The sequence below is a fragment of the Crotalus tigris genome, unplaced genomic scaffold (genome assembly GCF_016545835.1).
Source record: "Crotalus tigris isolate CLP2741 ecotype Arizona unplaced genomic scaffold, ASM1654583v1 scf7180000018058.1502924, whole genome shotgun sequence".
NCBI lineage: Eukaryota > Metazoa > Chordata > Lepidosauria > Squamata > Viperidae > Crotalus > Crotalus tigris.
Genome location: NW_024096801.1, coordinates 794192 through 820163, shown reverse-complemented (window position 1 = coordinate 820163; position 25972 = coordinate 794192). Strand labels below are relative to the sequence as shown.

Below are 25972 nucleotides of genomic sequence, written 5' to 3'. Positions count from 1 at the left end.
CATCTTTCTCTCCACCTGTTCAGAGAACCTACTGGTTTAGCATCTTTACTTTTCAATAGAGGATTTGGTGGCTCAAATGGAGCAGAGACTGTGTCTGCATTCCCCAACACTAATCTATACTAGTTTACACCCTCTCACACATTTACAGAGAGAGTGAGCACTTTCTGTCCTGGCTACCCACCTTTCAGCAACAGAAATAGAAGCACAATCTGGGAGCAACAGAGACACAGCATTGTCCAGGACTAGCAGCTTTCAGTCATCCAGCCTTTGTGCAGATCAGGTATAGAGGAACAGCACACTGGACTGTGATGCTCAAGTCAAGCACCTTTGCAGACTTTTGCAGAGGACCAAAGGAACAATCTCTTGAACGTTGCTCAATATCAAGCAGACTGCCAAAGAGACCTGAGCAGCTGAGTGTTGTCCTTCTCTCACTCCACCCCCAGCTCTTCAGTGGGGCAAGTTGAGCAACCTACTCACAGGCCGGAAATTAAGCTATCTTAACTACTCTATCTCCACCTCTGGGTGGGGTGAAATGGTATAAGTAATTTGAAGTAATATGAACAATTATAGCAGCCTGCTATTGAAGGTAAGATAAAAAGCTGTATCTCTTACAATTTCTACTTCAAGAATTAGTGTTATACTATTTTCAGGCACTATGGAGGATGCTGATAACAAAATTTTTAATTCCTGGAAGATGTAGTCTAGGTGTGCGTGGAACTTGCAAACTCAAAGATGAACAGGATCCAATCTGGATCAGTCACTGGGACCAGAGGTTTAATCTTCCGAGCTTTTAGACTCATGTTAGAGCCCATCCTCAGGGGACTTCTATCTCACCAGAAGGTGTGATACACGTGGGACACATATATTTGCCTTAATTTGTTAAAGATGAACAATCTATTCCTAGAAAACCTATCCCTTTTTAAGTTCAAGTCATAATGAGGCATGGTAACATGGCACTAACACCTAATTCAGATATCATACTAAGCAATAATTAGTTGGGACTGTATAATAAATAAGCTATCATTTATAGACCACAAAAACTGAGTTCACACAACCAAGTCAAAGTTCCATGAAATATTAAGCTTCTGGTATGTGTTACATGTGTTCCATGAAATATTAAGTTGCTGGTATATGGGCTAAGCTGGGCTAAAAGAAAATAACTTGTCTGAATTTACTTAGTTTTCTATGTTTTTCAGCCCTGTGAGGTAGGCCAGACCTGGAAATAAACACTACAAAAGCAGCTAAAGAGTATAACAGTGGTAGCGAACCTATGGCATGCATGCCAGAGGCAGCACTCAAAGCCCTCTCTGTGGACATGTGCACCATGCCCCGGAGACGGCAACCATCCCTTTTCAAGCAGACACTCGCTAACTCACTGAGATCCCACATGACCAGATGCATCCCAGCACAGCTGGTTTCCCTCCCCCCCATCCCGTCCCTCCTGGCCTTGCATGCTCTCCTTTTCCCAGGCACGACCCACTGCATTGCCTCCTCAGCTGTCAGCTGGCTGTCAAGCTCAGAGGCAGCTTCTCTGAACTGCTGGCACCAGGCTGTGAAGCTCCAGCGTGCGCCAGTCAAGGGGTCGGCTGCTGATGGACACCATCGGCCCCCATGTGCTCGCTGGCCTCTGTATGCAGGGGTCAATGGTGTCAGGCAGCAGTCACCCTGGCCCCTGCCTCGCCTTGCCCATAGCAATGGCACCCCCGCCCTGCCTCACCTCCCCTCACCTCAAGGACGAGCCTCCTGCCCATCATTCCACCCACCAGTGATCTCCTGGATCTCCCCCAACTCTGCCCGGACCTCACAGGAGTCCCTGCCCACGAGCAATATCAAGGTGACCATGCCCACCTTGGCCACACCCACCCATTCTGCCATAACCACCACAGCCATGCCCACCCAGTGGGTCATGCCCACTTGGCACCCGGTAATAAATAAGTGAGTTTGGGGTTGCAGTTTGGGCACTTGGTCTCTAAAAGTTTCGCCATCACTGGGGTATAACAAACAAATTTGCAAGCTTGACAAGAGATTCTGTCTCCCCTCTCTTACACCAATGAAACTCAAGACAAAACAAATCTTGAATTTCCTTCTTAACTCTTCCTCCTTTTCAGTTGATGTTATATAATGAATACCTTCTTTAATGCTATCGCTCAATATTACCATGCCAGAGGGTAGTTTTGAATTTCGGTCTCTTCAGTCTATTACCTGCACAAATGTTTTTCCAATTTGGCAACTTTGTGTGGATTTCAATCCCAGTATTCCCCAACCTATCTGTTATAGCAGTGGTTCTCAATCTTTTTAGACCGGTGACCCCGGTCATGAGCAGGTGGCGCGCATGTGCGGCGCCACCCCCTGCACAGCACGCATGCACGGCGCCGGCCCTGCACGCCACCCCCATGTGCCACCCCCTGCATGGCGCACATGCGCAGCGGCACCCCCTGCACGGCGCGCATGCGCAGCGGCATCCCCCTGCACCGGCTGAGAAAAAAAATGACGGATCACGTTGTTTGGCGACCCCCGTGAAATGGTCATTCAACCCCAAATGGGGTCGCGACCCACAGGTTGAGAACCGCTATGTTATAGGAATGTAGCTGAAGGTATCTTTGACCATGAATAGTTGTGTCCTCTTCTTCGTTAAATGTAGGGTAGCAGCTGGCTTGCATATCACAAATTATCCATAGCTTAAATCTCTCTGTAACTACCAACTCAGTAATGACCTTTACTAACCATTATTTTCTCAGCCTCAATTATTTCACTTCAACCTTTTTGTAATATAATATCCTATATGCCAGTGGTGGCGAACCTATGACATGGGTGCCAGAGACGGCACTCAGAGCCCTCTCTGTGGGCTCATGTGCCATCACCCCAGTCCTAGGCCTTCAGCTGGGTTTTATAAAACCTTTTCGCTTTAGGCCTCCATTGCCGTGTGCAAAAAAAAAAGGTTCAATCAGTCAATTTCAACTTCTCACGGGAAAAAAATGATCTTGCAAAGTTGGAATTGATTGATTGAACTTTTTAGTCCCACCCAGTCTGCCGTTACCACCACAGCCTCCCCCACCCAATGAGCCACGCCCAGCCAATGGGCCACACCCACCCGGCACTTGACGATGCATAAGTGGGTTTTGGGTTGCAGTTTGGGCACTCAGTCTCTAAAAGGTTCACCATCACTACTATATAGGCTTTGCTGTAAAAAAATTGGATAACCTATTGGAATGAGTCCTTATATTCTTTAAAATCAATTATTAGACTTATTATACTCTAGAACAGAAAACAGAAGTAAACTGAATTCAAGTTTACTGAATAGATTTCTCTTTATTACATACTTTATTAAAATATTACAGAAACATAAAATATGAATTAGGTAAGCAAACACAACTAAGAATCAAGGAACACACTCAAATGATCCTTTGAGTATCTTTTTATCCAGGAATGAGTTTTTGTTTTTGTTTTGAGAACTGAATTCATGGTCTTTTTCTAATGTAGAGATCATTTAGTTTTTCTCATAAACCCTCTTCAATTGCCAATTATTATTATTGTTGTTGTTGTTGTAAAAATCAATAAACCTCTGCTCAGAACTTGACCTGCAAACTACCTAGAATTTGAACCTTGGCTGCTAGTTTACAGTATTGTGGATAAAGCCAGATCAACCAATAAGCAGACTCCTTGCTATTACATTTTCAGGTTAATGAGTTGTCTCTAACTAAGGCAGTGTTTCTCAATCTTGACCATTTTAAGGCATGTGGACTTCAACTCCCAGAATTCCACAGCCAGCATTGCCTTAAAATGGTCAAGGTTGAGAAACACTGAACTAAGATCTGAAGGTAATTAGCTGGCTCCCAGTATTCTGGCTCTATAGCCCAGAAAATCTAACAATACCTGGTAAAGCAAAACTTTTATTTTCTTCCTTCAAGAAAATAAGAACTTCTACCTTAGGAGAAGGTAAATAAATATGCCCACAAATGGCATATTTATATATACTGCTCAAAAACATAAAGGGAACACAAACGTATAGGATCCTATACGTTTGTGTTCCCTTTATTTTTTTGAGCAGTATATATTATATGTTATCTAATAACATATATGTCAATCTTCACAGTTCACACCATAATCCATACCAGAAAACAATGGGTTTTTTTCTATACTATAATCCATAAAAAATAGTAACCTATTAACTACATACTATCTGCCCCTTTCTTCTTCTTACTTCCTCTGACTCTCAGTTATATTTCTAGACCTTGCTTAAATGACGACTTGAAGCTCAAGAGTTCACCAACAGTTCAATCAATTCAGGCCATTCATAACCACTATCTAATTATTATATATGTGGACATTTCCACCCATCCTTTACCAAAATTGTTTTTCTGTTTCTTTCACTTAAATCAACAGCACAGAGTTACTATGCATCATTACCTAAAAACTATGTTGAAATCACTGTTCCTCCAATGCAATGTAAATAAAAATTCAATTTCCATTCTGTTCCCTTCCTATCCTAGCTGACCTCCCAGGAGAACAACCAAAATCCAAAGCACTGGAAGAACAGGTTTCCCATGAATTGTGCTGCTAATTTGGAACATTAGCACCATGCCGACAGTGCATATTGAAAAGTCTGTGAGTCATATCAGCACACAGCCAAAAACTGTCAGCATACATTTTACAGAAAGACATTAACATCTGAGTTGGTTTATGTTCTTGAAACTATATCATTTTTGCAACACATGTAATATACTGTTTACATACATTTTCCGAAGTTGAAACTCAAATACTTTGGCCACCTAATGAGAAGGAAGGACTCACTGAGAAGGGCCTAATGTTGGGAAAGATTGAGGGCAATAGAAGAAGGGGACGACAGAGAATGAGATGGCTGGATGGAGTCACTGAAGCAGTAGGTGTGAACTTAAATGGACTCCAGAAGATGGTAGAGGACAGGAAGACCTGGAGGAACGTTGTCCATGGGGTCGCGATGGGTCAGACACGACTTCTCAATTAACAACAACAACAATACATTTTCTGTTCAATTTTATTTCAAGGAGTGATCTACTCATTTAGGAACATACAAACCCAGTGAGGTTGTAGTAAATGTTTAAGACTTGGCTCTGCCAGCATCATTGCTACTCTGTGTTGTATCACTAGCCATAGGCACAGAAGCTCAGTTCAGCTCTTCTACTGACTCACAAAATTCCAGAAAACTTAACAAATTTAACTCATAATCTGATGCAAACTGACACTGCACCCTCAACAATCTGCATTCTGCAATATCAAAAATCACTGGGCCCTGGCAGAATGGCCCATAAAACTATAAGAAGAGCCCTGCTGGATAAAACCATTAGTTCATCCAGCCTGTGTAAACACTTAGTAACCACTAATCCGGGCCTTGTAGAGATCTGTCTACTGCCATTTTAAAACCATTCAAATCAGCTGTCATTGCCACAATTATGACTAGCAAACTCCACAGTTTAATTACAGTACTGTAAGTGCTGTGTGAAAAAAATATTTTCTTTGTTCAGAAAGCATTTGATTTCAGCTAGATGACCCGTGACCCTCTGTGTCATCCTTTCAGGGATACTTCCTTACCTAAACAGAGAAACTGAATGAACACTGGGCAGGCAAAAAAGCAGTGGGGATAGGAGCAACTTTTGACTTCCTGCAGGTTTCCCCATTGACTTTGTTTATTGGAAGCTGGCAAGAACATCAGAAATCATGATCCCTTGAACTGTGGATCACCACAGTGATACTGCAGTAGCCACAACTTTGTGAATACAACTGAAATTTCAATTATATGGGAATGAGACCTGGATTTTGTACACATTTAAATTATAGGATATGAGATATCTTGATTCAGAAAATGTTTAAACTACAATTCACTGTTTGAGCTCAAAAGACAGGAGAGTTTTGATAGCAGATAGATTTCAGTTTGAAATTCCCAAAAAAATGTTAATCTTAATCTTGTGAGTTTTATTCTTTACTGGTACATAGTTGCCTTCTGAAACCAATGCTTCAATATCAAAAAGAGCTGATGTACTTTCTCATATGTGTACATTTTAAGTTCACAATCGTACCATGTTTTTATAATAGGGCTGAGAAGAAATTCTGCAGGGACTATACATATTCATGGGGTTATGATAAACCAGGGCTAGCCCAAAATGTTGTCACCTTAAAGACAAAATAGCATCTTCTTCCATTACAGATACAGAGCCTGATAAACTACTAGCTGAATCCTATTTTAGTGCTGGAGAAAGAGGATGCCCAAAACTCAAAAGAAAAGGATATATTCTAATTCAGCTATATTACAATTTTAAAAAGAAGAAAAGAGAAGAGGATGATCAGCAGCAAGATGGATGCACTTGATTAGAATGTCATTGGAAGATGTCAAGGTCCAAACTGGGAACAGATCATCCTGGAAAAGGTGTATGAGGCTACTAAAAATCAATACCATCTTGAAGTCAATAGTTTAAAAAACAAGGTAGTCGTAGGCAAGGCAAACCTGGGAATCCAGAAGATTCTCTTTATTTTTTTTAAACCATATTATATGTATATTAGATTACTCAGGACTTTTGTATCTGTTACCTCAACAGGCCAATAGCATGCAGTGGCAATTTTCAACTAACCGTTCTACAAAACAAAGATCAAAGTTCACAGGCAAATCAGATCTGAAATGTCAGGCTGTCCACCCCATCTTTGCATAGTATACTGGTTTCGTTTAAGTGCAATAAACTATGGTTTGATTAACCATATTTTCTGAAACAAAACAGGTTGAATTTGCACAATCATTAACCTACATATGGTTTCTTTGATTATGGCTTAAGATGTTCTATGAGCTATTTTCCAACTGAACTTGCTTACAATGCCGAACTAAAATTAAATCCATTTTATTGACTTTCCTTATTTTGATGACTATGTATGAAGCCTGATTCTATCACACATCTTACAAATTCTCAGGAATATTTGATTATGGGAGGCTATCTTTCATCTAGCATTCTGACATAATGGTGTAGGTCTTTAGCATCATTAAGGATTCCAAAGGTGTCTACGTACCATTCTCTATTCTCTCCATGGACCAAGACGCTGACATGACATGACAACTTTCATCACTCATGTCCATCTTATCTCCAGCCCATGAGTTAATGAAGTTCAAATCAGATTTAGTTAAAGTAGCATTTTTGTATCAATGTGCAAGATTTTGTATTCAAAGAGGAAAAGATGTCAGCAAAATTATTTTATGCTTAAAAATTTAAAGGTTAGACATTTCACACAATGGAGGAATAGTTGATGAAGATGATGGAACTTGCAGAGATGGCTAAATTAACTTTTTTGATTAGGGAAAAGACAATTCCTGTATTTATGGCTGACTGGAAACCCCTAATAGACTTCTTGCATGAAACAGGGAAAAATGCAGTTATGATTTGATGAATTAAAATTGGATAACAGAAAAATAGGTAATCATACTTGTATTTGTTGCAAAGGAAATCGGAAACTTCTTGTTTCTTTTTCTTCTTTATCCTTTCTGCACTTTTTTCTTTCTCTCCTTGTTCTGCTTATCCTGTATTCCTTTCTATTCATTTTTATGTTCTTTTTAAAAAGAGTTAATAAAATTTATATTAAAAAAGACGAAAAGATGCTTCAAAACACATGGGACAGCATCTGTCAGCAACTCCATAAAACCAAAAGTGCCTTTTTCCTGGGATTGTACTGCCACGAAAAATCATGCCATTCTATAAATGAGGACACTGCTTTAACAAGTTGCTGACAGACACAACTGAGTGTCCCTGTCTACTCCCTCTCCCTTTAAATCCAGTGTTGCACAATCCTAGTATTTTTTCCCCTTATTCTGTCACAGTCCAGGTGCATTCTCAAAGTGGGCAAATGTGCTTACTTAAGAAATAAAAAAGGTAACTGCAGTAACTTTATTTATTTATTCAATTTCTATAGCTGCCCATCTCAGTCAATGATTCTGGGTGGTTTAAAATTCAAAAAATATAAAGGTAAAGGCCAAGCTTTCCCTTGTCCAGTTGTGCCTGACTCTAAGGGACAGCACTCATCTCCATTTCTTAGCTGAGAGAGGCAATGTTGCCCAAAGACATTTCCATGGACATGTAGCCAGAATGATTATACACTGAAGAACACAGGATGCTGTTACCTTCCCACCAAAGTGGTACCTATTTATCTACTCACATTTGCCTGCTTTCAAACTGCTAAGTGGGCAGGAGCTGGGGCAAGGACAGGAGTTCAAACCATCGCACAACATTCAGGTCTCAATCCCATGCCGTCAGCTTTCCAGCTGATAAGCTCAGCATCTTTAACCGCTAAGCCATCTCACACCTTTCAAAAAATATATTACAATCAAAATATTAAAAACATTTTAAAATAATAAAAACAATAGAAACATCCAAATAAATATACAAGATACTTGGCAAGTTAACAGTACAGCCAGGAAACTGGGCCCTTATCATTTTTAGCATCCCAGGTATGGGAACATAGTCAGATTTTTAGGCTTACAAAAGACTAACAGGGTTCAGGCCATTCTAATCTCTGAAGTAAGGATGTTCCATAGACACTGTGGAAAAAGCCCATCTGCGTCCCTGCCAGTCTACACTCTTTGGCTGACAGGATCTGCAGCATGTCCATCCTGCTAGATCTGTTCAGATGGCTAGGCTCTTCAAGAAAGGAGATCCTTCAGATTGCAATTTGAAACAGTTGCAGTCAAGGGAAGACTGAGACTGATTACTGGACACCAATTGTCATGCTGACTCAGAAATGGTGGAGGTTATGGCCTGCCATATAAAAATAAAAGATTGTAGAAGCAGGAGGGAGGAAGAAAGAGGATGTGGAATTCTAAGCCGCCCAGGGTCATTGATTGAAATGGGTGGCTACAAAAATGGAATAAACAAACATATATATATATATATATATATATATATATATATATATATGTGTGTGTGTGTGTGTTTTTCTCCCACTAATTATTCCTGTCTTCATTAAAGATCTGTACAGGCAGAAATCAGGGCATAGTTATTTAAGTACCCAAATTTCATTTTAAAAGATAAACTCACCTGGGCATTGTGCCTGCTGAAAGATTGAGTTTACCCAGATCTTTGAACTATCCACTTGCTCTTATAGGATACCCAATTTTGGGCCAATTTTAACATATGGATGATGTCTGTTCTAACAATAGGTCTGTTGGGGACCTATGGCTGGAACAGATTATCCAACCCCAGGCATCATTTCAAACACTGTATGCAGCATCAGTAGTTGGTTTAGGCAAGCTGAATATATTATACACAGACATGCACACCCAAAAAGAACTATACAAGTCAAACTGCACCTTCAGTGGATTATTATTATGTGAAAAATCCAGTTCATGCAAGCGGTAGGTGGGGAGAGAGGGATTAATCTTCCTTCCCCCTTCAGCAAAATTCCTCGCTGAACAAAACTGAAGTTACAAGATCCACTGGTTGAGGAAGACTGAATCTCCGTTACGCTGTGGGTAAATAACGTGGTAGATTTTGGGCTTCACCTGCTCCCAAATCCTGACAGGAAAGCCTGTGAATGATTATGGGAGCTTCATCCAGACATCTTTATAGCAGGGCCGAGGATCATCAGATATGGGAATTGCAGGATATTGGTTGCACATCTTCCTTACTAAAGCGAGAGGGGGAAAGAGAATAAGACGCCTCTAGGGAGTTTGCAAAGCCCCTGGAGAAAAAAAAATGGCACAACAGGAACAAATCCAAAAGACTGGAGGCAGCGACACAACCAAAACGTCTTCCCCGCTGCTCCATTGGTTCCCGTCACACATAACTCTTGGACTGAGCAAGATTAGGATCACGCTGATTGGAGCTTGCTTGGTCGAAGAATCTATGGCAGTGGTGGCGAACCTATGGCACGCATGCCAGAGGCAGCACTCAGAACCCTCTCTGTGGGCACGCGTGCTACCATTGCCAGCAGCTTGCGCAGGTCCATTAGGCTGCCGCCACCTGGAGCAGCAGCCCCACCCAGCATAAAGGAGGCAAAGCAGCCAGCTAGCAAGCTCGAGTAGAGGTGGTAGAGCACACCCACACCCAGCAAGCCAAAGGCCACCCCGAGCAGAAAAAGCCAGATCCCTATCAACGCCATGGCCCCCCAGTCCCAGCTAGGATTGTGTGCCTCCCCCCATCTATGCTGGGCCTCCTGCCCACCGCCCCACCTGCCAGAGACCCCCCAATCCTGCCCGGCCCCCCCATGAGCAACATCAAAGTGGTCATGCCCACCCCAGCCATGCCCAGTCTGCCGTGACAACTGGAGCCATGCCCACCCAGTGGGCCATGCCCCCATGCCCCATGAGGAGACAATGCTGATGCGGCCCTGGTACTTTGTGATAAATAAGTGGGTTTGGGGTTGTGGTTTGGGCATTTGGTCTCTAAAAGTTTCGACATCATTGCTCTATGGAGTTCTCTAATGAGAGGGGGCAATAACGGGGAATTCCCCAGAAAGTTTTACTTTTGCTTTTGCTTCAGGGAAGAGGGACGTGCAGCTTCCCATCTTTGAAGGCAGGTAGGCTAAGCTCCCTTGGAGAAGAAAGTTTCCTTTCCCTTTTCTGACATACCTTTTATTTCTTCACTTCAACTCCCAGAATTCTTTGGCTGGCTCAGGAATTCTGGGAGGAAGTCCACAAGTCATAAAAGAGCCAAGGTTGCGTACCCCTGGCTTATACCAAAGGTTACTTTTTGTCCTGTTGCTTTTGCATTTTGAATCTTTAGAGAACCAAAAGCACATTTGCTTCTCCATCTGTTTGAGGTTTTTTTTTTTTTTATTACGCTGTTGCACTTCTCTGCTTAGATCAATGGTGTCCTGTCTCCCAAATCAGAGCTGACAGTTTTCTTCTCCTACTTTAGGTCCCTTCAATGAACGGCAAAAAATTAGGCTCTATGCTCCATGTTCTTTTCTCCCTACCTGGGAAGATGTATTTAGACTCCATATTTCCAGAGAGTGTTGATGGAGATGGTAAAAAAATGTTCTATAGTCCAACATTCTTGAATCCAGGCTAATTGGAAACTGTATCAATGGCATTGTTACAAATCTTTTAAGGATTTTTGACATAGTGACCCCCACATAGATATCAGAGGTCCTACCAAATAAGCCAAGAGCCCCATTCATAAAAATAAAAGTGATTGCAGAGCTCTCAGATTTATCCCACTAAGCTTCAGGAGAAAACTACCTGAGCTTGAATAATATATAAAATAATTTTTGATATGTTTTGATTCATTCATTGATCATTGATTCATCTGCCTTCATGTATTTTAATTCTTACAATAGACCTGAAATGAGAAAAACCAAATGCTAACTTTTCCTTTCAAATTATGGTGAGGGGTATATTTTGGTATCTATTATTTTTACTCAAGGACCATAAGAAAGGCTGAGCACAAAAGAATTGAGGCCTTTGAACTATGGTGCTGGAGAAGACTCCTGCAAGTACCCTACACTGCAAGGCGATCAAACCTGTCAGTCCTAGAGGTGATCAACCCTGACTGCTCTTTAGAAGGCCAGATCCTGAAGTTGAAACTCAATTACTTTGGCCACCTAATGAGAAGGAATGACTCACTGGAGAAGAGCCTAATGCTGGGAAAGATTGAGGACAATAGAAGAAGGGGACGACAAAGAATGAGGTGGCTGGATGGAGTCACTGAAGCAGTAGGCATGAGCTTAAATGGATTCCAGAAGATGGTAGAGAACAGGAAGGCCTGGAGGAACGTTGTCCATGGGGTCGCAATGGGTCAGACATGACTTCGCAACTAACAACAACAACAAATCTTTACTCAGCCAAGTTAATGTATCACCATGAATATGTTTAATTGGAATATAAAATAGGTAAGAAAAAATAATGTTCATTATTTGCAAATCACTGTTGCGGCCTGATCAATAAAGGATAGTGGTGGATCTCTCATTCTGTTTTCTGGTGGTAAGGAAGGCAGGGAGAAGAAGGGGGTAGAGAAGCCATTTATCCCCCACCCCTTCCTTTGCCAGTCTGGGGAGAAATGTTCTACTGACGGGCAACTTGTACAGTGGAATGAAACCAGATTAATTAGAAAGCCTCCTACATCCACTCTACTGTGGAAGCTGCCTGATCCACTGGGATAAAATGATGGAAGCTACTTAGTGAAACGTTATCTTGTCAATCTGAAGAGAAATGTAAATCAAACAATAGTGTGATAATGACTGAAACAGGAGGAAGTTCTTCCTGTGCATGTCAGATGAGATACTTTTTTACACAGGCCTGGCACTTTTATGGGAGACCAAGGACCATTTTAAAAAATGCCTTGGTTTGCATTAAGCCTTAGGCAGGAGAGACTCTCTCCCAATGTGCGGTGCCCAGCACTTTACAAAGTAACCACCTGACATTACATGGGCAACTGCCTGACGGCTGATCTCTGCTCAGATCAAAATCCATAATGGAAAATCAGCAATGACCAGAGATGAGGGGACATGCCAGCAACAAATGAAAATGGTAAATGGGCAGTAATCCATGAAGTGGGCAGATCCTAGCATCCGTAGCATCATCATCAGAGTTGCTACCAAAGTACCAGAAATTTGCATGTCAGGACAAGAGAAAAACAATTCTGAATCGGAAATGAAAAAATAACATTAGGTTGCCTCAGCTATGGGCTGGAGATGAGATAGACTGCATTATGCAACATATCCTTAAAGAACAAGCAAGGCATCTTCAAACCATACTTGCAGAGACATGTGAATGGCTGCTATCTCTGTTTAACAAACATTGTACCAAAACAGATAGGCTTTATATCTCTTCTGCAGTGGTTCAGTGATATTATAGTTACTTACTCTTTTTTTTCTTTAAAATCCTTCAAAAGATCTAGCCTGTTTTTTACTTTAGTTTCATATCAAGAAATTTATACAGCCACCCATCCCCCAGTGAGCTCTGGCAATGAACAAGAATAAAAACACAATACTTTCTTTAAAAAAAGATTTTAAGAAAAAACAAGTCGCAACAATACAATTTTGATTTATCATGATATATATACAGGGTCCTCCTTCATGGATTACCGCCTTGTCGTGGCGAAGGGGCTTGCATAACTCAATGAAGTATGAGCTATGCCATGCAGGGCCACCCAAGTCGGACAGGTCGTAGTAGAGAGTTCTGACATAATGTAATCCACTGGAGAAGGAAATGGTAACCCACTCCAGTATCTTTGCCGTGAAAACCCCATGACAGTACCAAAAGGCAAAAAGATATGATGCTGGAAGATGTGCCCCTCAGGTCGGAAGGTGTCCAATATGCTACTGAGGAAGAGCAGAGGGCTAGTACTAGTAGTGCCAGAAAGAGTGAAGCAACTGGGCCAAAGCTGAAAGGATGCTCAGCTGTGGATGCATCTGGTGGTGAAAGGAAAGTGTGATGCTGTAAAGATCTACTCTCCATAGGAACCTGGAATGTAAGATCCATGAATCAAGGCAAGCTAGATGTGGTCAAACAAGAGATGACAAGACTGAACATCCACATTTTAGGAATCAGTGAACTAAAATGGACAGGAATGGGGGAATTTAATTCAAAGGACCATCAGGTATACTACTGCAGGCAAGAATTCATCAGAAGAAATAGAGTAGCCTTCATAGTCAATAAAAGTGTAGGAAAAGCAATACTGGGATACAATCCCCCAAATGAGAGAATGATCTCAGTGCAAATCCAAGGCAAACCATTCAATATCACAGTGGTCAAGGTCTATGCCCCAACCACTGGTGCTGAAGAGGATGAAATTGACCGGTTCTATGAAGCCCTACAGCACCTTATAGAATCAACATCAAAAAATATTGTCCTTATCATCATGGGGGATTGGAATGGTAAAGTAGGAAGCCAAAAGATAACTGGAATAACAGGCAAGTTTGGCCTTAGAATACAAAATGAAGCAGGGTACAGGCTGATAGAGTTTTGTCAAGAGAATATGATGGTCATAGCAAACACTCTTTTCCAACAACCAAGAGACGGCTCTATACACGGACATCACCAGACGGTCAACAGAAATCAGATTGACTATGTGTTCTGCAGCCAAAGATGGGGAGGCTCTATACAGTCAGTAAAAACAAGACCAGGAGCTGACTGTGGCTCAGATCATGAGCTTCTTGTTGCAAAATTTAGGCTTAAATTGAAGAAAGTAGGGAAAAACACTAGGCCACTCAGGTATGAGGGAAAAACACTAGGCTACTCAGTATGAACTAAATCATATCCCTGATGAATATACAGTAGAGGTGACAAATAGATTTAAGGAATTAGATCTCATAGACAGAGTGCCTGAAGAAATATGGACGGAGGTTCACAACATTGTACAAGAGGTAGCAACTAAAACCATCCCAAAGAAAAAGAAATGCAAGAAAGCAAAATGGCTGTCTGAGGAAGCTTTGCAAATAGCTGAGGAAAGAAGGGAAGCGAAAGGCAAAGGAGAAAAAGAAAGATACACCCAATTGAATGCAGAATTCCAGAGAATAGCTAGAAGTTATAAGAATGCCCTCTTAAATGAACAGAGCAAAGTAATAGAAGAAAACAATAAAATAGGGAGAACCAGAGATCTCTTCAAGAAAATTGGAGATATGAAGGGAACGCTTCATGCAAAGATGGGCATGATAAAGGACCAAAATGGCAGGGACCCAACAGAGGCAGAAGAGATTAAGAGGTGGCAAAATTACACAGAAGAACTATACAAAAACAAACTTAGCGTCCCTGATAACCATGATGGGGTGGTCACTGATTTCGAGCCAGACATACTAGAATGTGAAGTGAAATGGGCCTTAGGAAAGCTGAGAACAACAGAGCTAATGGAGGTGACAATATTCCAGCTGAGCTATTCAAAATCTTAAAAGATGATGCAGTAAAAGAGCTACACTCAATTTGCCAGCAAATTTGGAAAACTCAATAGTGGCCACAGGATTGGAAAAGGTCAGTTTACATTCCAATTCCAAAGAAAGGCAATGCCAAAGAATGTTCAAATTATCACACCATTGCATTCATTTCACATGCAAGTAAAGTTTGTTTAAAATCCTACAAGCTAGACTCCAGCAGTATGCGGATCGAGAACTTCCAGAAGTACAGGCAGGATTTCAAAGAGACAGAGGAACTAGAGATCAAATTGCCAACATATGTTGGATCATGGAGAAAGCTAGGGAGTTCCAGAAAAACATCTACTATACTTCTGCTTCATTGACTATGCTAAAGCCTTTGATTATGTGGATCACAACAAATTGTGGCAAGTTCTTAAAGAGATGGGAGTACCAGACCATCTTATTTGTCTCTTGAGAAACCTATATGCAGGTCAAGAAGCAACAGTGAGAACTGGACACGGAACCACTGATTGGTTCAAAATTGGGAAAGGAGTCCAGCAAGGCTGTATTCTGTCACCTGCCTATTTAACTTATATGCAGAGCATATCATGAGAAAAGTAGGGCTAGATAAATCAAAAATTGGAATTAAGATTGCCGGGAGAAATATCAACAACCTAAGATATGCAGATAATAGCACTCTAATGGCAGAAAGTGAAGAGGAACTAAAGAGCCTCTTGATGCGGGTGAAGAAGGAGAGTGCAAAAGTTGGCTTGAAACTCAACATTAAGAAAACCAAGATCATGGCATCTGGCCCTCTCAATTCCTGGCAAATAGACAGGGAAGAAATGGAGGTAGTCTTTGTCTTCCCTTTGGATGATGAAGCTGCAGTCTATGCCTTGGAGGGTCTGATCGGTGGGACATGGTTTGAGGCCCAGGTCTGAGAGAAGAAACAGGTACAAAGTAATAAAACATTTAGGTATTTAGAGGTCATTTTTGTGGAGCCAACAGAGATTTCATCTATGCACCCAAATTATGTGTCTAGAATTCTACATGTTGCTTCTTAGAATCAGCTGGTCTAAATTTTTATGTTTACAGATTCTTTCGTTAGTGGGTCTTAGTATGTTTTCTTAATTTTTACAATGGTTAGCAGTTTTTAAGAGGTGAATATATTTTTTTCAATTTGGAAAGAAGGCTGCCAATTGCTAAACAGTGTTTCATTTTCCAAGAACTATGCTCTTAGTCTGGTCTTAGGTGGCCTGTGAATGCTACTGTTCTCATTTTTCCTTGCTTAATTTATTTTCCATTTCTTCCTGGCTGCTTATATTACAGTATTTATTCATGGTCATCTTAGGTTTTAGAAAGTAATACATCCGTATTTTGCTTTCATTTTTTTTAATCCTTGCATTTCCCTCCCTCCTTTTCCATTATCATTGTTAGATATCTTCAACATTACTGGGTCATTCCTCCAGCAACATCATTTAAAAAATATTTAAGAGATTAAGTCTTTCTGAGAGAACGCAACATTTACCTTTACTTGACTAGTGAAATGCATTGTTTGGATGTATCCTTATTTATACTTTTCAATATTTGTTAATGATATATAACTCGATAAAGACTTTGAATGATTGTGTCTGTTCTAAACTGAGATTAATATCTCATGGATGAAGGAGAATATTCTGTTTCCTGATTATTAAAACCCACTAAGATGATCTTCTATGTTGTTTCTGTTAATTTTTTCTCTTTTATTTACAGTTTCCTATTGTTTTTAAGGCTTACCTATATACAAAAATGCTGTAAAGGATTGAGTGGATGTATCAAAGCAAGATAGATCTGTTGCACTTCTTCTAGTTCCAGAATTTTAAAATCAAAGTGTCTTTGTCTTGCCTGAATGTGTTGCTAATTTTCTTAATATAGAAAACCAATGAAATTACCAAAAAAAAGTTGCTAGGAGTTGGGCAAAGTGTTGTTATTATTATTACCTATGGTCTTGTCCTGTTCCTGCCTGTTTCTCCTCTTCTCCAATACAGGCAGTGCAAGAATACGAAGATGCCTTAAGCAAAGGCTGCCAGGCTTTTTTTCTTGAGAGAGAAAAAAATACCAGTGAAATTTTCGCATGCAACCTGGGCAATCTTCCTCCTGGTGGGGAGGCCACACTGAAATTACACTACGTTCAAGCACTAGCTGTGGAACCAGATGGTGCCGTCCGTTTTGTCCTGCCAGTTGTCCTGAACCTCCCACTCTGTTCCTGAAGGTAACCAACTATATTCCCAAGTCCAGCATGGACTCTTGAAATAAGAAGCTTGAGGAGGAGGCATGCTGCCATTGATCCTTTCCATTTAATTTTACCATTTTATTTTTATTAATGGATAGAGCTCAAAATGGTGTGCAGTTACTAGACCAGACTTTTGCAAGATGGTGCCCGCCAAATGAGTATAAGAAGGTGCAAAGAATTCAGAGACCTTCAGTTATCACTTCCCATTATTTTCCTTTCCAAATTAAAAAGAAATACTGATATAAAGTGTTTTTCTTCCCTTCCTCTTCTCACACCATCTTCACGAAGTAGGCTGGGTTTGCAGGCTGAGAGACTAGGACAAGATAACACATTCAATAATTTGAGTAGGATTCTTGTGACTTTATGGACACTTCCTTTTCTTAGCAGGAATGATTTCCCATTGGTTTCTTCCACAATAGCCAAGTAGTAAGCATATCCCTCCCTGTTTAGCTTTAGTCCAAGTAAAGCATCTGCTGGGATCCAAAATCAGAGTGAGAATTGTGGCCATATAGGGCTCTGAACCTGTCTTGGTCCAGCTCAATAATCCCAGCCTCACAGTGCCACTTTCTTGTTTCAGGTGGTATCCTGATGCCCCCAGATTCAGGCACCTATCCCCAGGAATCCCTTATCTCTTATCAGGCTCAGAAAGGGGCACCATTACCCAGCAGATACGAGTGTCTATAGAAGCTCTGCCCTACACCCTCAGCCTCAGCGCCAAGGTGGAGTCCCCCTGTAGCATCAATCGGGTGAATTCAAAATGCAATCTTATACAAAATATGTCGGAGGATTGCACTGCTGCCCAGGTAAGGCTGCTGTTATGGTTCCGGCTAATGAAACACTTCAAAGAACTTCCAGGCATTGATTTTCCTAAAAGTCTTTTATTGTTACAAAATGTCAGCACAGGCATAACGGAGGAATGCCAAGATCTAAATTCTCTTCCCCTGAGCAATTAAATTATCAGCATGTTCCCTCCCCAAATTAGCTGTCATATATCATGTTATCCAATTAGTATGAAGGTCAAAGTTTTCCTTCCTCTCTTTTTCCCTTTACCCTCTTCTGCTCTGCATTAACTCTAAAAATACCAGACAGTTCTACATATTGTCAAAGCAAGAGTATACAGTATTTGCAGCATTGACATCTGCCTAGGACCTAAAGATTTGGATGGGGAGAAACTGGATAAAAAAGTATTTTTCCAGCACCTGCACGCTTCATACACCACATCAATACAGGTAGCCCTCAACTTATGATCACAACTGAGCCCAAAATTTATGATGCTAAGTGAGAAATCTGTTAAGTAAGTTTTGTCCAATTTTACGACTTTTTTGCCACATTTGTTAAGTGAATCACTGCAGTTGTTCAATTAGTAAGTAACTAATTAATAAATGTTCAATTAGTAAGTGTTAAGTGATTCTGGTCTCCCCATTAACTTTGCTTGTCAGAAAATTGCAAAAGGTGATCATATGACCCCCAGGACACTGCAACCCATCATAAACATGAGTTGTCAAGCATCTAAATGTAAATCACGTGATCCTGGAGAAGCTGCAACAATCATAAGTGTGAAAAATGGCCATAAGTCACTTTTTCAGTGCCATTGTAACTTCGAACAGTCATTAAGCGAACTATGATAAGTCAAGGTCTACCCGTAACCTGTATGACCCTAACAGCCAAATGAAATACAGATTATTCACATCATTTGAACTGACTTTTAGAAGAAAAAAAAACAGAAATAGGATGTGGGATTAAGACTGATGCTGAAAAGCAATGGTGCTGCTGCCCCAATAGAGGGCTCTAAATGCATGGGAGCTGCCAGATACAGTTACTTTTAGAACTGATGAAAAAAATTGGTCTGCTGAAAAATAGAGCTACAGATAATCCTCAACTTAATAACTCTTCATTTAATGATGGTTTAGAATTTTCAGCCATAAAGCATCTCTGGCCATTACAAAATCCCAGCAGTCATGTGATCACTGTCTGGGTGCTTGGCAATCTATTCATACTTACAACCAGTTGCCAAGCAAGGGAAATATGCATAAATAAATGTTAGGCCAATTAACAGCTAAAACCATAATTCTAATCTTTTAATAACTGCCATTATGGAGTACAGTATAAGCAGTGGTGGTGAACCTATGGCACGGGTGCCAGAGGCGGCACTCAGAGCCCTCTCTGTGGGCACATGTACCGTTGCCCCAGCCTCGCCTCCCGCATGACCCCCTCCTCTCCAGCAGCCCCCCTGAAGGAGAGTCGTCCCTGAGCGTGGCCCACCTGGAGCAGCGCAGCCAAGGACATGGCAGCCAGGCAGCATAGACAAGACTCTGCCCTCACACCCCATCATGCACAGTTGATGCTACAGGGCACAGGCAGAGGGCATGACCACCATAGCACTGCTGGGCTGCCTGGGTGATCTGCAGTGAGCCCTGCGGGCAGGGGTGGCAGGGGTGGGGGCGAGGGCGGGAACGGTGCAGCAGGTGGAGCAGGGGCAGGGCCAGTTTTTGGGCACTCAATCTCTAAAAGGTTCGCCATCACTGGTTTATAGGCTGTATTCCTCCTGAATTGTTTAGTTATGAAGTTAATAGACTTTTGAATCATTAACTATCAAATCTATGGACTCCCAAGCTGAAGTTTATGCCAAGAAGAGAAGTTTCAGCTTGGATTTAGGAAAATACAATTTCTGCTACTATTACAAATAATGCTGTGTGTCAAACACTGAAGCAAACAAAAGTAGGTGGATCTTAGGCTTTTTTGCACACTTTAGCACACTTTCATAGAATAATTTCCAATCAAAAAGATATGGACTCAGGGTAAACTATCCAATCTAAAAATCAAGAATGAAATTATAGTTGTTTCTAGTTCAATAGCCAGAAAAGTAGACCTGAGTTTATATTGTAAATGACATAATTCATGTACTTTCCATCTGAAGCGTGACCACTCAAACTTATTGAATTATTGAAAGAATTAACTAATAAAGCTTCTGGAAATGGGATGTGACAAGCTTTACATAGTTTTGTTTTTGTTTGATATTTATGAATTGCTATGAAGGTATTATTTATATTGCCTTTGCAAAACAGGCTGAAAATGGTTATATCAGAATAAAAGAGACCTAGAGATTAGACAATTATTGCACAGATATACTAATACTTGAAAATTATTCCTGTCTTATGTTATCAAATCTGCTAGTGAGAAACAGGATAGTCAATGCCAAGCATTAAAATGTTGATTTAATAAGCATTTTTTTAAAAAAAAAAACTATAGGTTGTACAGATATATTGATAATCCAGTGTTATTTATCCAATTATTAAATTTTGGCAAAAAAAAATAATGTAAGATTCTGGCAAACAATTTCAAGTTATTCAGGGAACAAAGAAAGAAGCACTCTCTTCCATATTTGAAGCAGAAAAAGACAAAAATGTTTATCTAAATCAGCAGCTGAATAGGATTCTAGGTGTATTCCTAATCTTAGTTCAGATCCGTGGACCAAGAGCTCCTGTCACTCTAGAGTATATAAATTGTTTGCAGAATTGAAACTTGGCAAAACTGTAAGGGACTGTAGACCTCTGGAATAGATTAAAAATTACTAATTTTAGGCACATATCTGCTTACCTCTCTGGACAACAGTAAGGCATTTGATAAAGTAGATCACAACCTACTACTTGACAAGATAGAAAAATGTGGGGTAGACAGAACCACCACCAGATGGATCCGTAGCTGGCTGACCGACCGTACTCAGCGAGTGGTCCTCAATGGAACTGCATCTATATGGAGGGAAGTGTGTAGTGGGGTGCCCCAGGGCTCTGTTCTGGGCCCAGTACTCTTCAACATCTTCATCAACTATTTGGATGAAGGGATAGATGGGGAACTCATCAAATTTGCAGATGACACCAAGCTGGCAGGAATAGCCAACACTCCAGAAGACAGGCTCCAGATACAGAAGGATCTGGACAGACTTGAACACTGGGCACTAACTAACAAAATGAAATTCAATGGTGAAAAAAGCAAGGTTCTACATTTAGGCAAGAAAAACCAAATGCACAAGTACAGCATAGGTGGCACCATGCTCAATAGTAGTAACTGTGAGAGGGACCTCGGAGTCCTAGTAGACAATCACTTAAATATGAGCCAGCAGTGTGCTGCAGCTGCCAAAAAGGCCAACACAGTGCTAGGCTGCATTAACAGAGGGATAGAATCAAGATCACGTGAAGTATTAATACCACTCTTCAATGCCTTGGTAAGGCCACACTTGGAATACTGCATCCAGTTTTGGTCACCACGATGTAAAAAAGATGTTGAGACTCTAGAAAGAGTACAGAGAAGAGCAACAAAGATGATTAGGGGACTGGAGGCTAAAACATATAAGGAACGGTTGCGAGAATTGGGTATGTCTAGTTTAACGAAGAGAAGGACAAGGGGGGACATGATAGCAGTATTCCAATATCTCAGGGGCTGCCATAAAGAAGAGGGAATTAAGCTATTTTCCAAAGCACCTGAAGGCAGGACAAGAAGCAACGGGTGGAAACTAATCAAGGAGAGAAGCAACCTAGAACTAAGGAGAAACTTCCTGACAGTGAGAACAATTAATCAGTGGAACAGCTTGCCTCCAGAAGCAGTAAATGCTCCAACACTGGAAGTTTTTAAGAAGAGACTGGACAGCCATTTGTCCGAAATGGTGTAGGGTTTCCTGCCCGAGCAGGGGGTTGGACTAGATGACCTCCAAGGTCCCTTCCAACTTTACTACTATTACTATTTGAGAAGACTGAGGACCACTATTTTTTAAAAAAAAAAATATTGATTTTCTATCATTACATTTATATCTTTGAAAAACATGGTGGCTGAGTTACTATAATTCAATTACATACAAATATTCTTAATACAAATCTCAAACTATTATAATAGGTATTTCCTCTCTTTTCCTCTTAATATGTACTGTCTCATATTTGAATTAATACACTTCTTATTCTATCAGTCAAATAAAAAATAACTTTTTATATTTATCTATAGTTTTTAGTTTATATATATCTTGATTGTTTTAATGTTCAATCTTTGAGACAATCAATGTCCTACTGACTTTTTCTCAATCTTAATTTTCCATTAATATTTAAAATTAAAGTTTAATATTTATCATTTCCAAGTTATTAAATGTTCCCAATTCCCTTCATCACAATTCCTCACACAATCTGGTATTCAGGATACACATTTTATCTATTTAAATTCTTACCATATTAATATTCATACTTCTATGTTTTAGATAATCAAAGTTTTCTTTATCTCCATTCATAATAATATCTTATATTCAAAATACACATCTATTTATTTAAATTCTCACCATCTACATCAACAAATTAATAATACAATAAAATACTCTTATTTTCTAATAGTTTCCAAATATCTTAAATTTAATAACCAAAATTTCTTTTGTTTCAACATTTAATATTCCCTCTTTTCCTCTTTGTATCTATTCTCTCATATTTAAAGCTAATAATTTTCATTCTTACCACTGCATCAAGACAAATTTGTTACCTTCATCAATAAGTTTTTGACTTATATATATCTTAATCACATTTACATGACCTTCATAAACAAATCAATATTCAATTTTAGCTGTTGATATTTATTCTTCTAAATTTTAAGTGACCCAAGTTTTCTTTATCTCCATGCATGATAATATCCTATATTCAAAATATACATCTTATTTATTTGGATATATTCTATTTTAATTCTCATAGGTAAGTCAAGACCCCATTCTTCCTCAGTCTTATTCTCGCTTTCTTTCTTTGCCAAATCATCTTCCATGTCCGTGCTTTGGAGTCATCAAACAACTCTCTTTATATTGTTATATATATTATATATATTATTTGCTGTTGTGAAAACCATCCGGTCGCCATTTTTTTAAAAGGGTTAGCAAGTTTAACAGGTCTAGCAGGTCTAGCAGATCTCTTTATTTTTCCATCTTGACGTAATTGTCTTGAAGTATTTATCTTCTCTTCCATCTGTTCTTCTTTTTGATCTTCAAGTTCCTTCTGATTTGTATAAGAAATCTTTTCCTTTTTCCATGTTGTTAATTTCTTTTCTGGATTTTCCATTATCTGTCTTTGTTGAGCAGTTAAATCTTCTGTCGTGATATTTAATTGTTCCATTTTTTCTGTTGCATTCTGTATAGTTGATTTTGTACTTGTAGTCAGAGTTTGTGTTTGCACATCTGGGCTGTTTTCTTGTTTTTTTCCTGTAGGCTCTTATTTCCTCACTAGTTGTAAGGAGGGTTTGGTGAAATGCTTTTAACACAAAAAAAAATTTGTTCATCCATAGGAATAGTCTGTTCCTGATCTTCTTCCATAATGATATATTAAACTAAAAGCTTTGCAGTCAGGGATTCCAAAAAGAGAATCTTTCCCCCATACACACACTGAGTAAAGAAAAACACAGCTGAACTTCTCACACCTGGTTTTTCAAGGTTACATGAATCTTATCTCTTTTTTTCTGGTCTGTCAGCCAAATACTTTTAGACAATAACAAGTTGAATTATCAGGTTTAGCCACAAGATGTCGCGCCAATGTTATTTAATCTTTTCAGTTTTAAGGAAAAACCCAGATCTTCAGTAAAAATAAAAGTAAAAAATAGAAAATAGAAAATCTTTTAATCCACAAGCTTTAGGATAGGGATGTCAAACTGCCAGCCCACGGGCCAGATGCATCACGTGGAAGCCGCACCCACTCCATTGCTGGCAATGGCAAAACCAGCCCAATACATTGCATGATGTCACGTGACGTCGCGAGTTTGACACACCTGCTTTAGGAAATAAAATTCCTATTGGGATCCAGTTTTTTTTTTAATATTTTAAATTCCCCTGGGTAATCGGTTGCCGCTGTTTCTAGAGGGAGGCTAAAATTCCCCTTCCTTCTCCATGGGGGGGGGGGAAATACTTTAGCAGCTTACGTAGGTAAAAGAAGATAGATAGGATTTAAGAGAGGTAGATCTCACCCAGTCTCTTCCACACTGCTTTAATGTTGCCTGGTGGTAAGTGTGACTTCAGCTGTCTACAGCCTAGTGACGGGCCATATTGCTATGGCCGGTCTTTCATTCGCTGGTTTGGAGGGTAAAGTCGGCTCTAGCAGAAGAGCTACTGCTCTCCCACACTCCAGCAAGTGCCCCTCCTTTCTGGTCACCTCTATGGGGTGACTTTTCAACCCTTTTAGGGCCCTCCCCCCCAGCGATGCGAAACTGGACAAGGAAGACGGAGCTCATCTTCCAGGTGTCCATGTCGACTACGTCAGCAAACTGGAAGTCGACTGAGGACCACTATTATAGCCACCATTTAAAAGGGGTGATGAGTGTGATCCAATTAATTATTACCCAATCAGTCTGCCTGGCATAATCAGAAAATTATATGCTAGACATTTGTAGTGGAAACTACTGGACTGAATGAAAAATAAGCATATCTTGCCAAGGAATTTGTAGAAAAGCTACTGAACACTGTTTTGTACAGTAAACCAGGTGGGAAAATATACTACAAAAACTAGGGGAGTGTTATGCATGACCTTTGTTGACTTAAAAATCAGTATTTGGTATCATAACTAGAAATAGATTATAAAACAAACTTTGGCCATCTATAGCTATACCAGAGGGTACTAAGGGAAATGGACAGGAAATAATCCATAATCACACACATTCTTCTGAAAATTAAAGTGACATTTAAATGCTACAGGCAAATATATATAATATACAGTGTTCTTGGTTTAACAGTCTAATACAAATTGATGTATTGAGTTTCTTACAGTTCCTTAAGTTCTTCATTCACTTTCTCCTTTAGCCACATAATTGATAAAGCTAATCAATCCTACTTAATAACAACTTTTCTTCAGAATTTTTCAGGCCTCCATGAGGAGAACATGATATGATGGGTTCAGATAGTGGTGGTGATCAGAAGATGAAACAGATCCTTTCAATAAGGTTAGGTTCAGGGTTAATTTATCAAGGAGGACTATCTACACTTCTTTAAAATATGTGCCTAAGGAAAGTATAGTTAAGGCAGTCATCATCAATTCTATTTTTCTTAAATCAGAATATGGAGCAATAGTCTCCCAAAAGTTGCCCCAAGAGCAATTCTCTGACCTTGCAAGATTTTGTCAACAATAAGGCCTTCTTTAAGGAGATGGGGAGTTTAGAAATGTGAAATATAAATAAATAAAAACAATATATTTTATTTCAGACAAGTGTGCAAGTTCTACTACATCTCTTGAAATCCCTCTTTAGAAAAATTGTGCAGTACACTCAAAATACATGGGGAACAGCTTATTTCATTATTTATTAAATTTATTGGCTGTCCAATAAATACCACAGGGAAAAGAAGAAATGTGATCATCAAGAATGAATTCAAGTATTCTTTGACTTACAACAGTTCATTTAGTGACCATTCGAAGTTACAGTGGCACTGAAAAAATTGACGTCTGACAGTTTTTCACACAATCGTTGCAGCATCCCCATGGTCACATGATCAAAATTCAGACGCTTGGCAACTGACTCGTATTTATGATGGCTGCAGTGTCCTGAGGTCATGTGATCGTCCTGTCAAGCAAAGTCAATGGGGAAGCCAGATTCACTTAACAACCATGTCATTAACTGAACAGCTACAGTAATTCACTTAACAACTGTGGCAAGAAAGGTCATAAAATGAGGCAAAATTCACTTAATAAATGTCTCACTTAGCATCAGAAATGTTGGGCTCAAGTGTGGTCATAAGTCGAGGACTACCTGTAGTGAACACTGAATTTGACTTCGGAAAATATTTTTAAAAGAACTTTAAATAAAGGGCTTTAAAGGAACCATAAAGAGAAGCTTTAAGTGGAAAAAAAAAGAGTATAAGAGGATTGTTGCTTCTCTCATGGAATATAGCCAGTTGAACATGGAAAGCTTGAG

The 25972-nt window shown here is 39.9% G+C and overlaps 1 protein-coding gene across 3 annotated transcripts in view; it reads right to left on the bottom strand.

The window, feature by feature from the left end:
* LOC120309772 (serine protease 27-like) overlaps positions 1-25503 on the bottom strand; it is a 36198-nt gene extending 10695 nt beyond the window's left edge. The window contains exon 1 of one of the 3 annotated variants that reach the window (XM_039347318.1): positions 25450-25503. In XM_039347318.1, the coding sequence (XP_039203252.1) occupies positions 25450-25459 (10 nt within the window). In that variant the 5' untranslated portion in view covers positions 25460-25503. Of the gene's footprint in view, positions 1-181; positions 1372-8166; positions 8314-25449 lie in introns of those variants that run through there. The other 2 variants (XM_039347316.1, XM_039347317.1) reach the window with 2 other exon arrangements.
* Between the last annotated feature and the right edge of the window lie 469 nt (positions 25504-25972).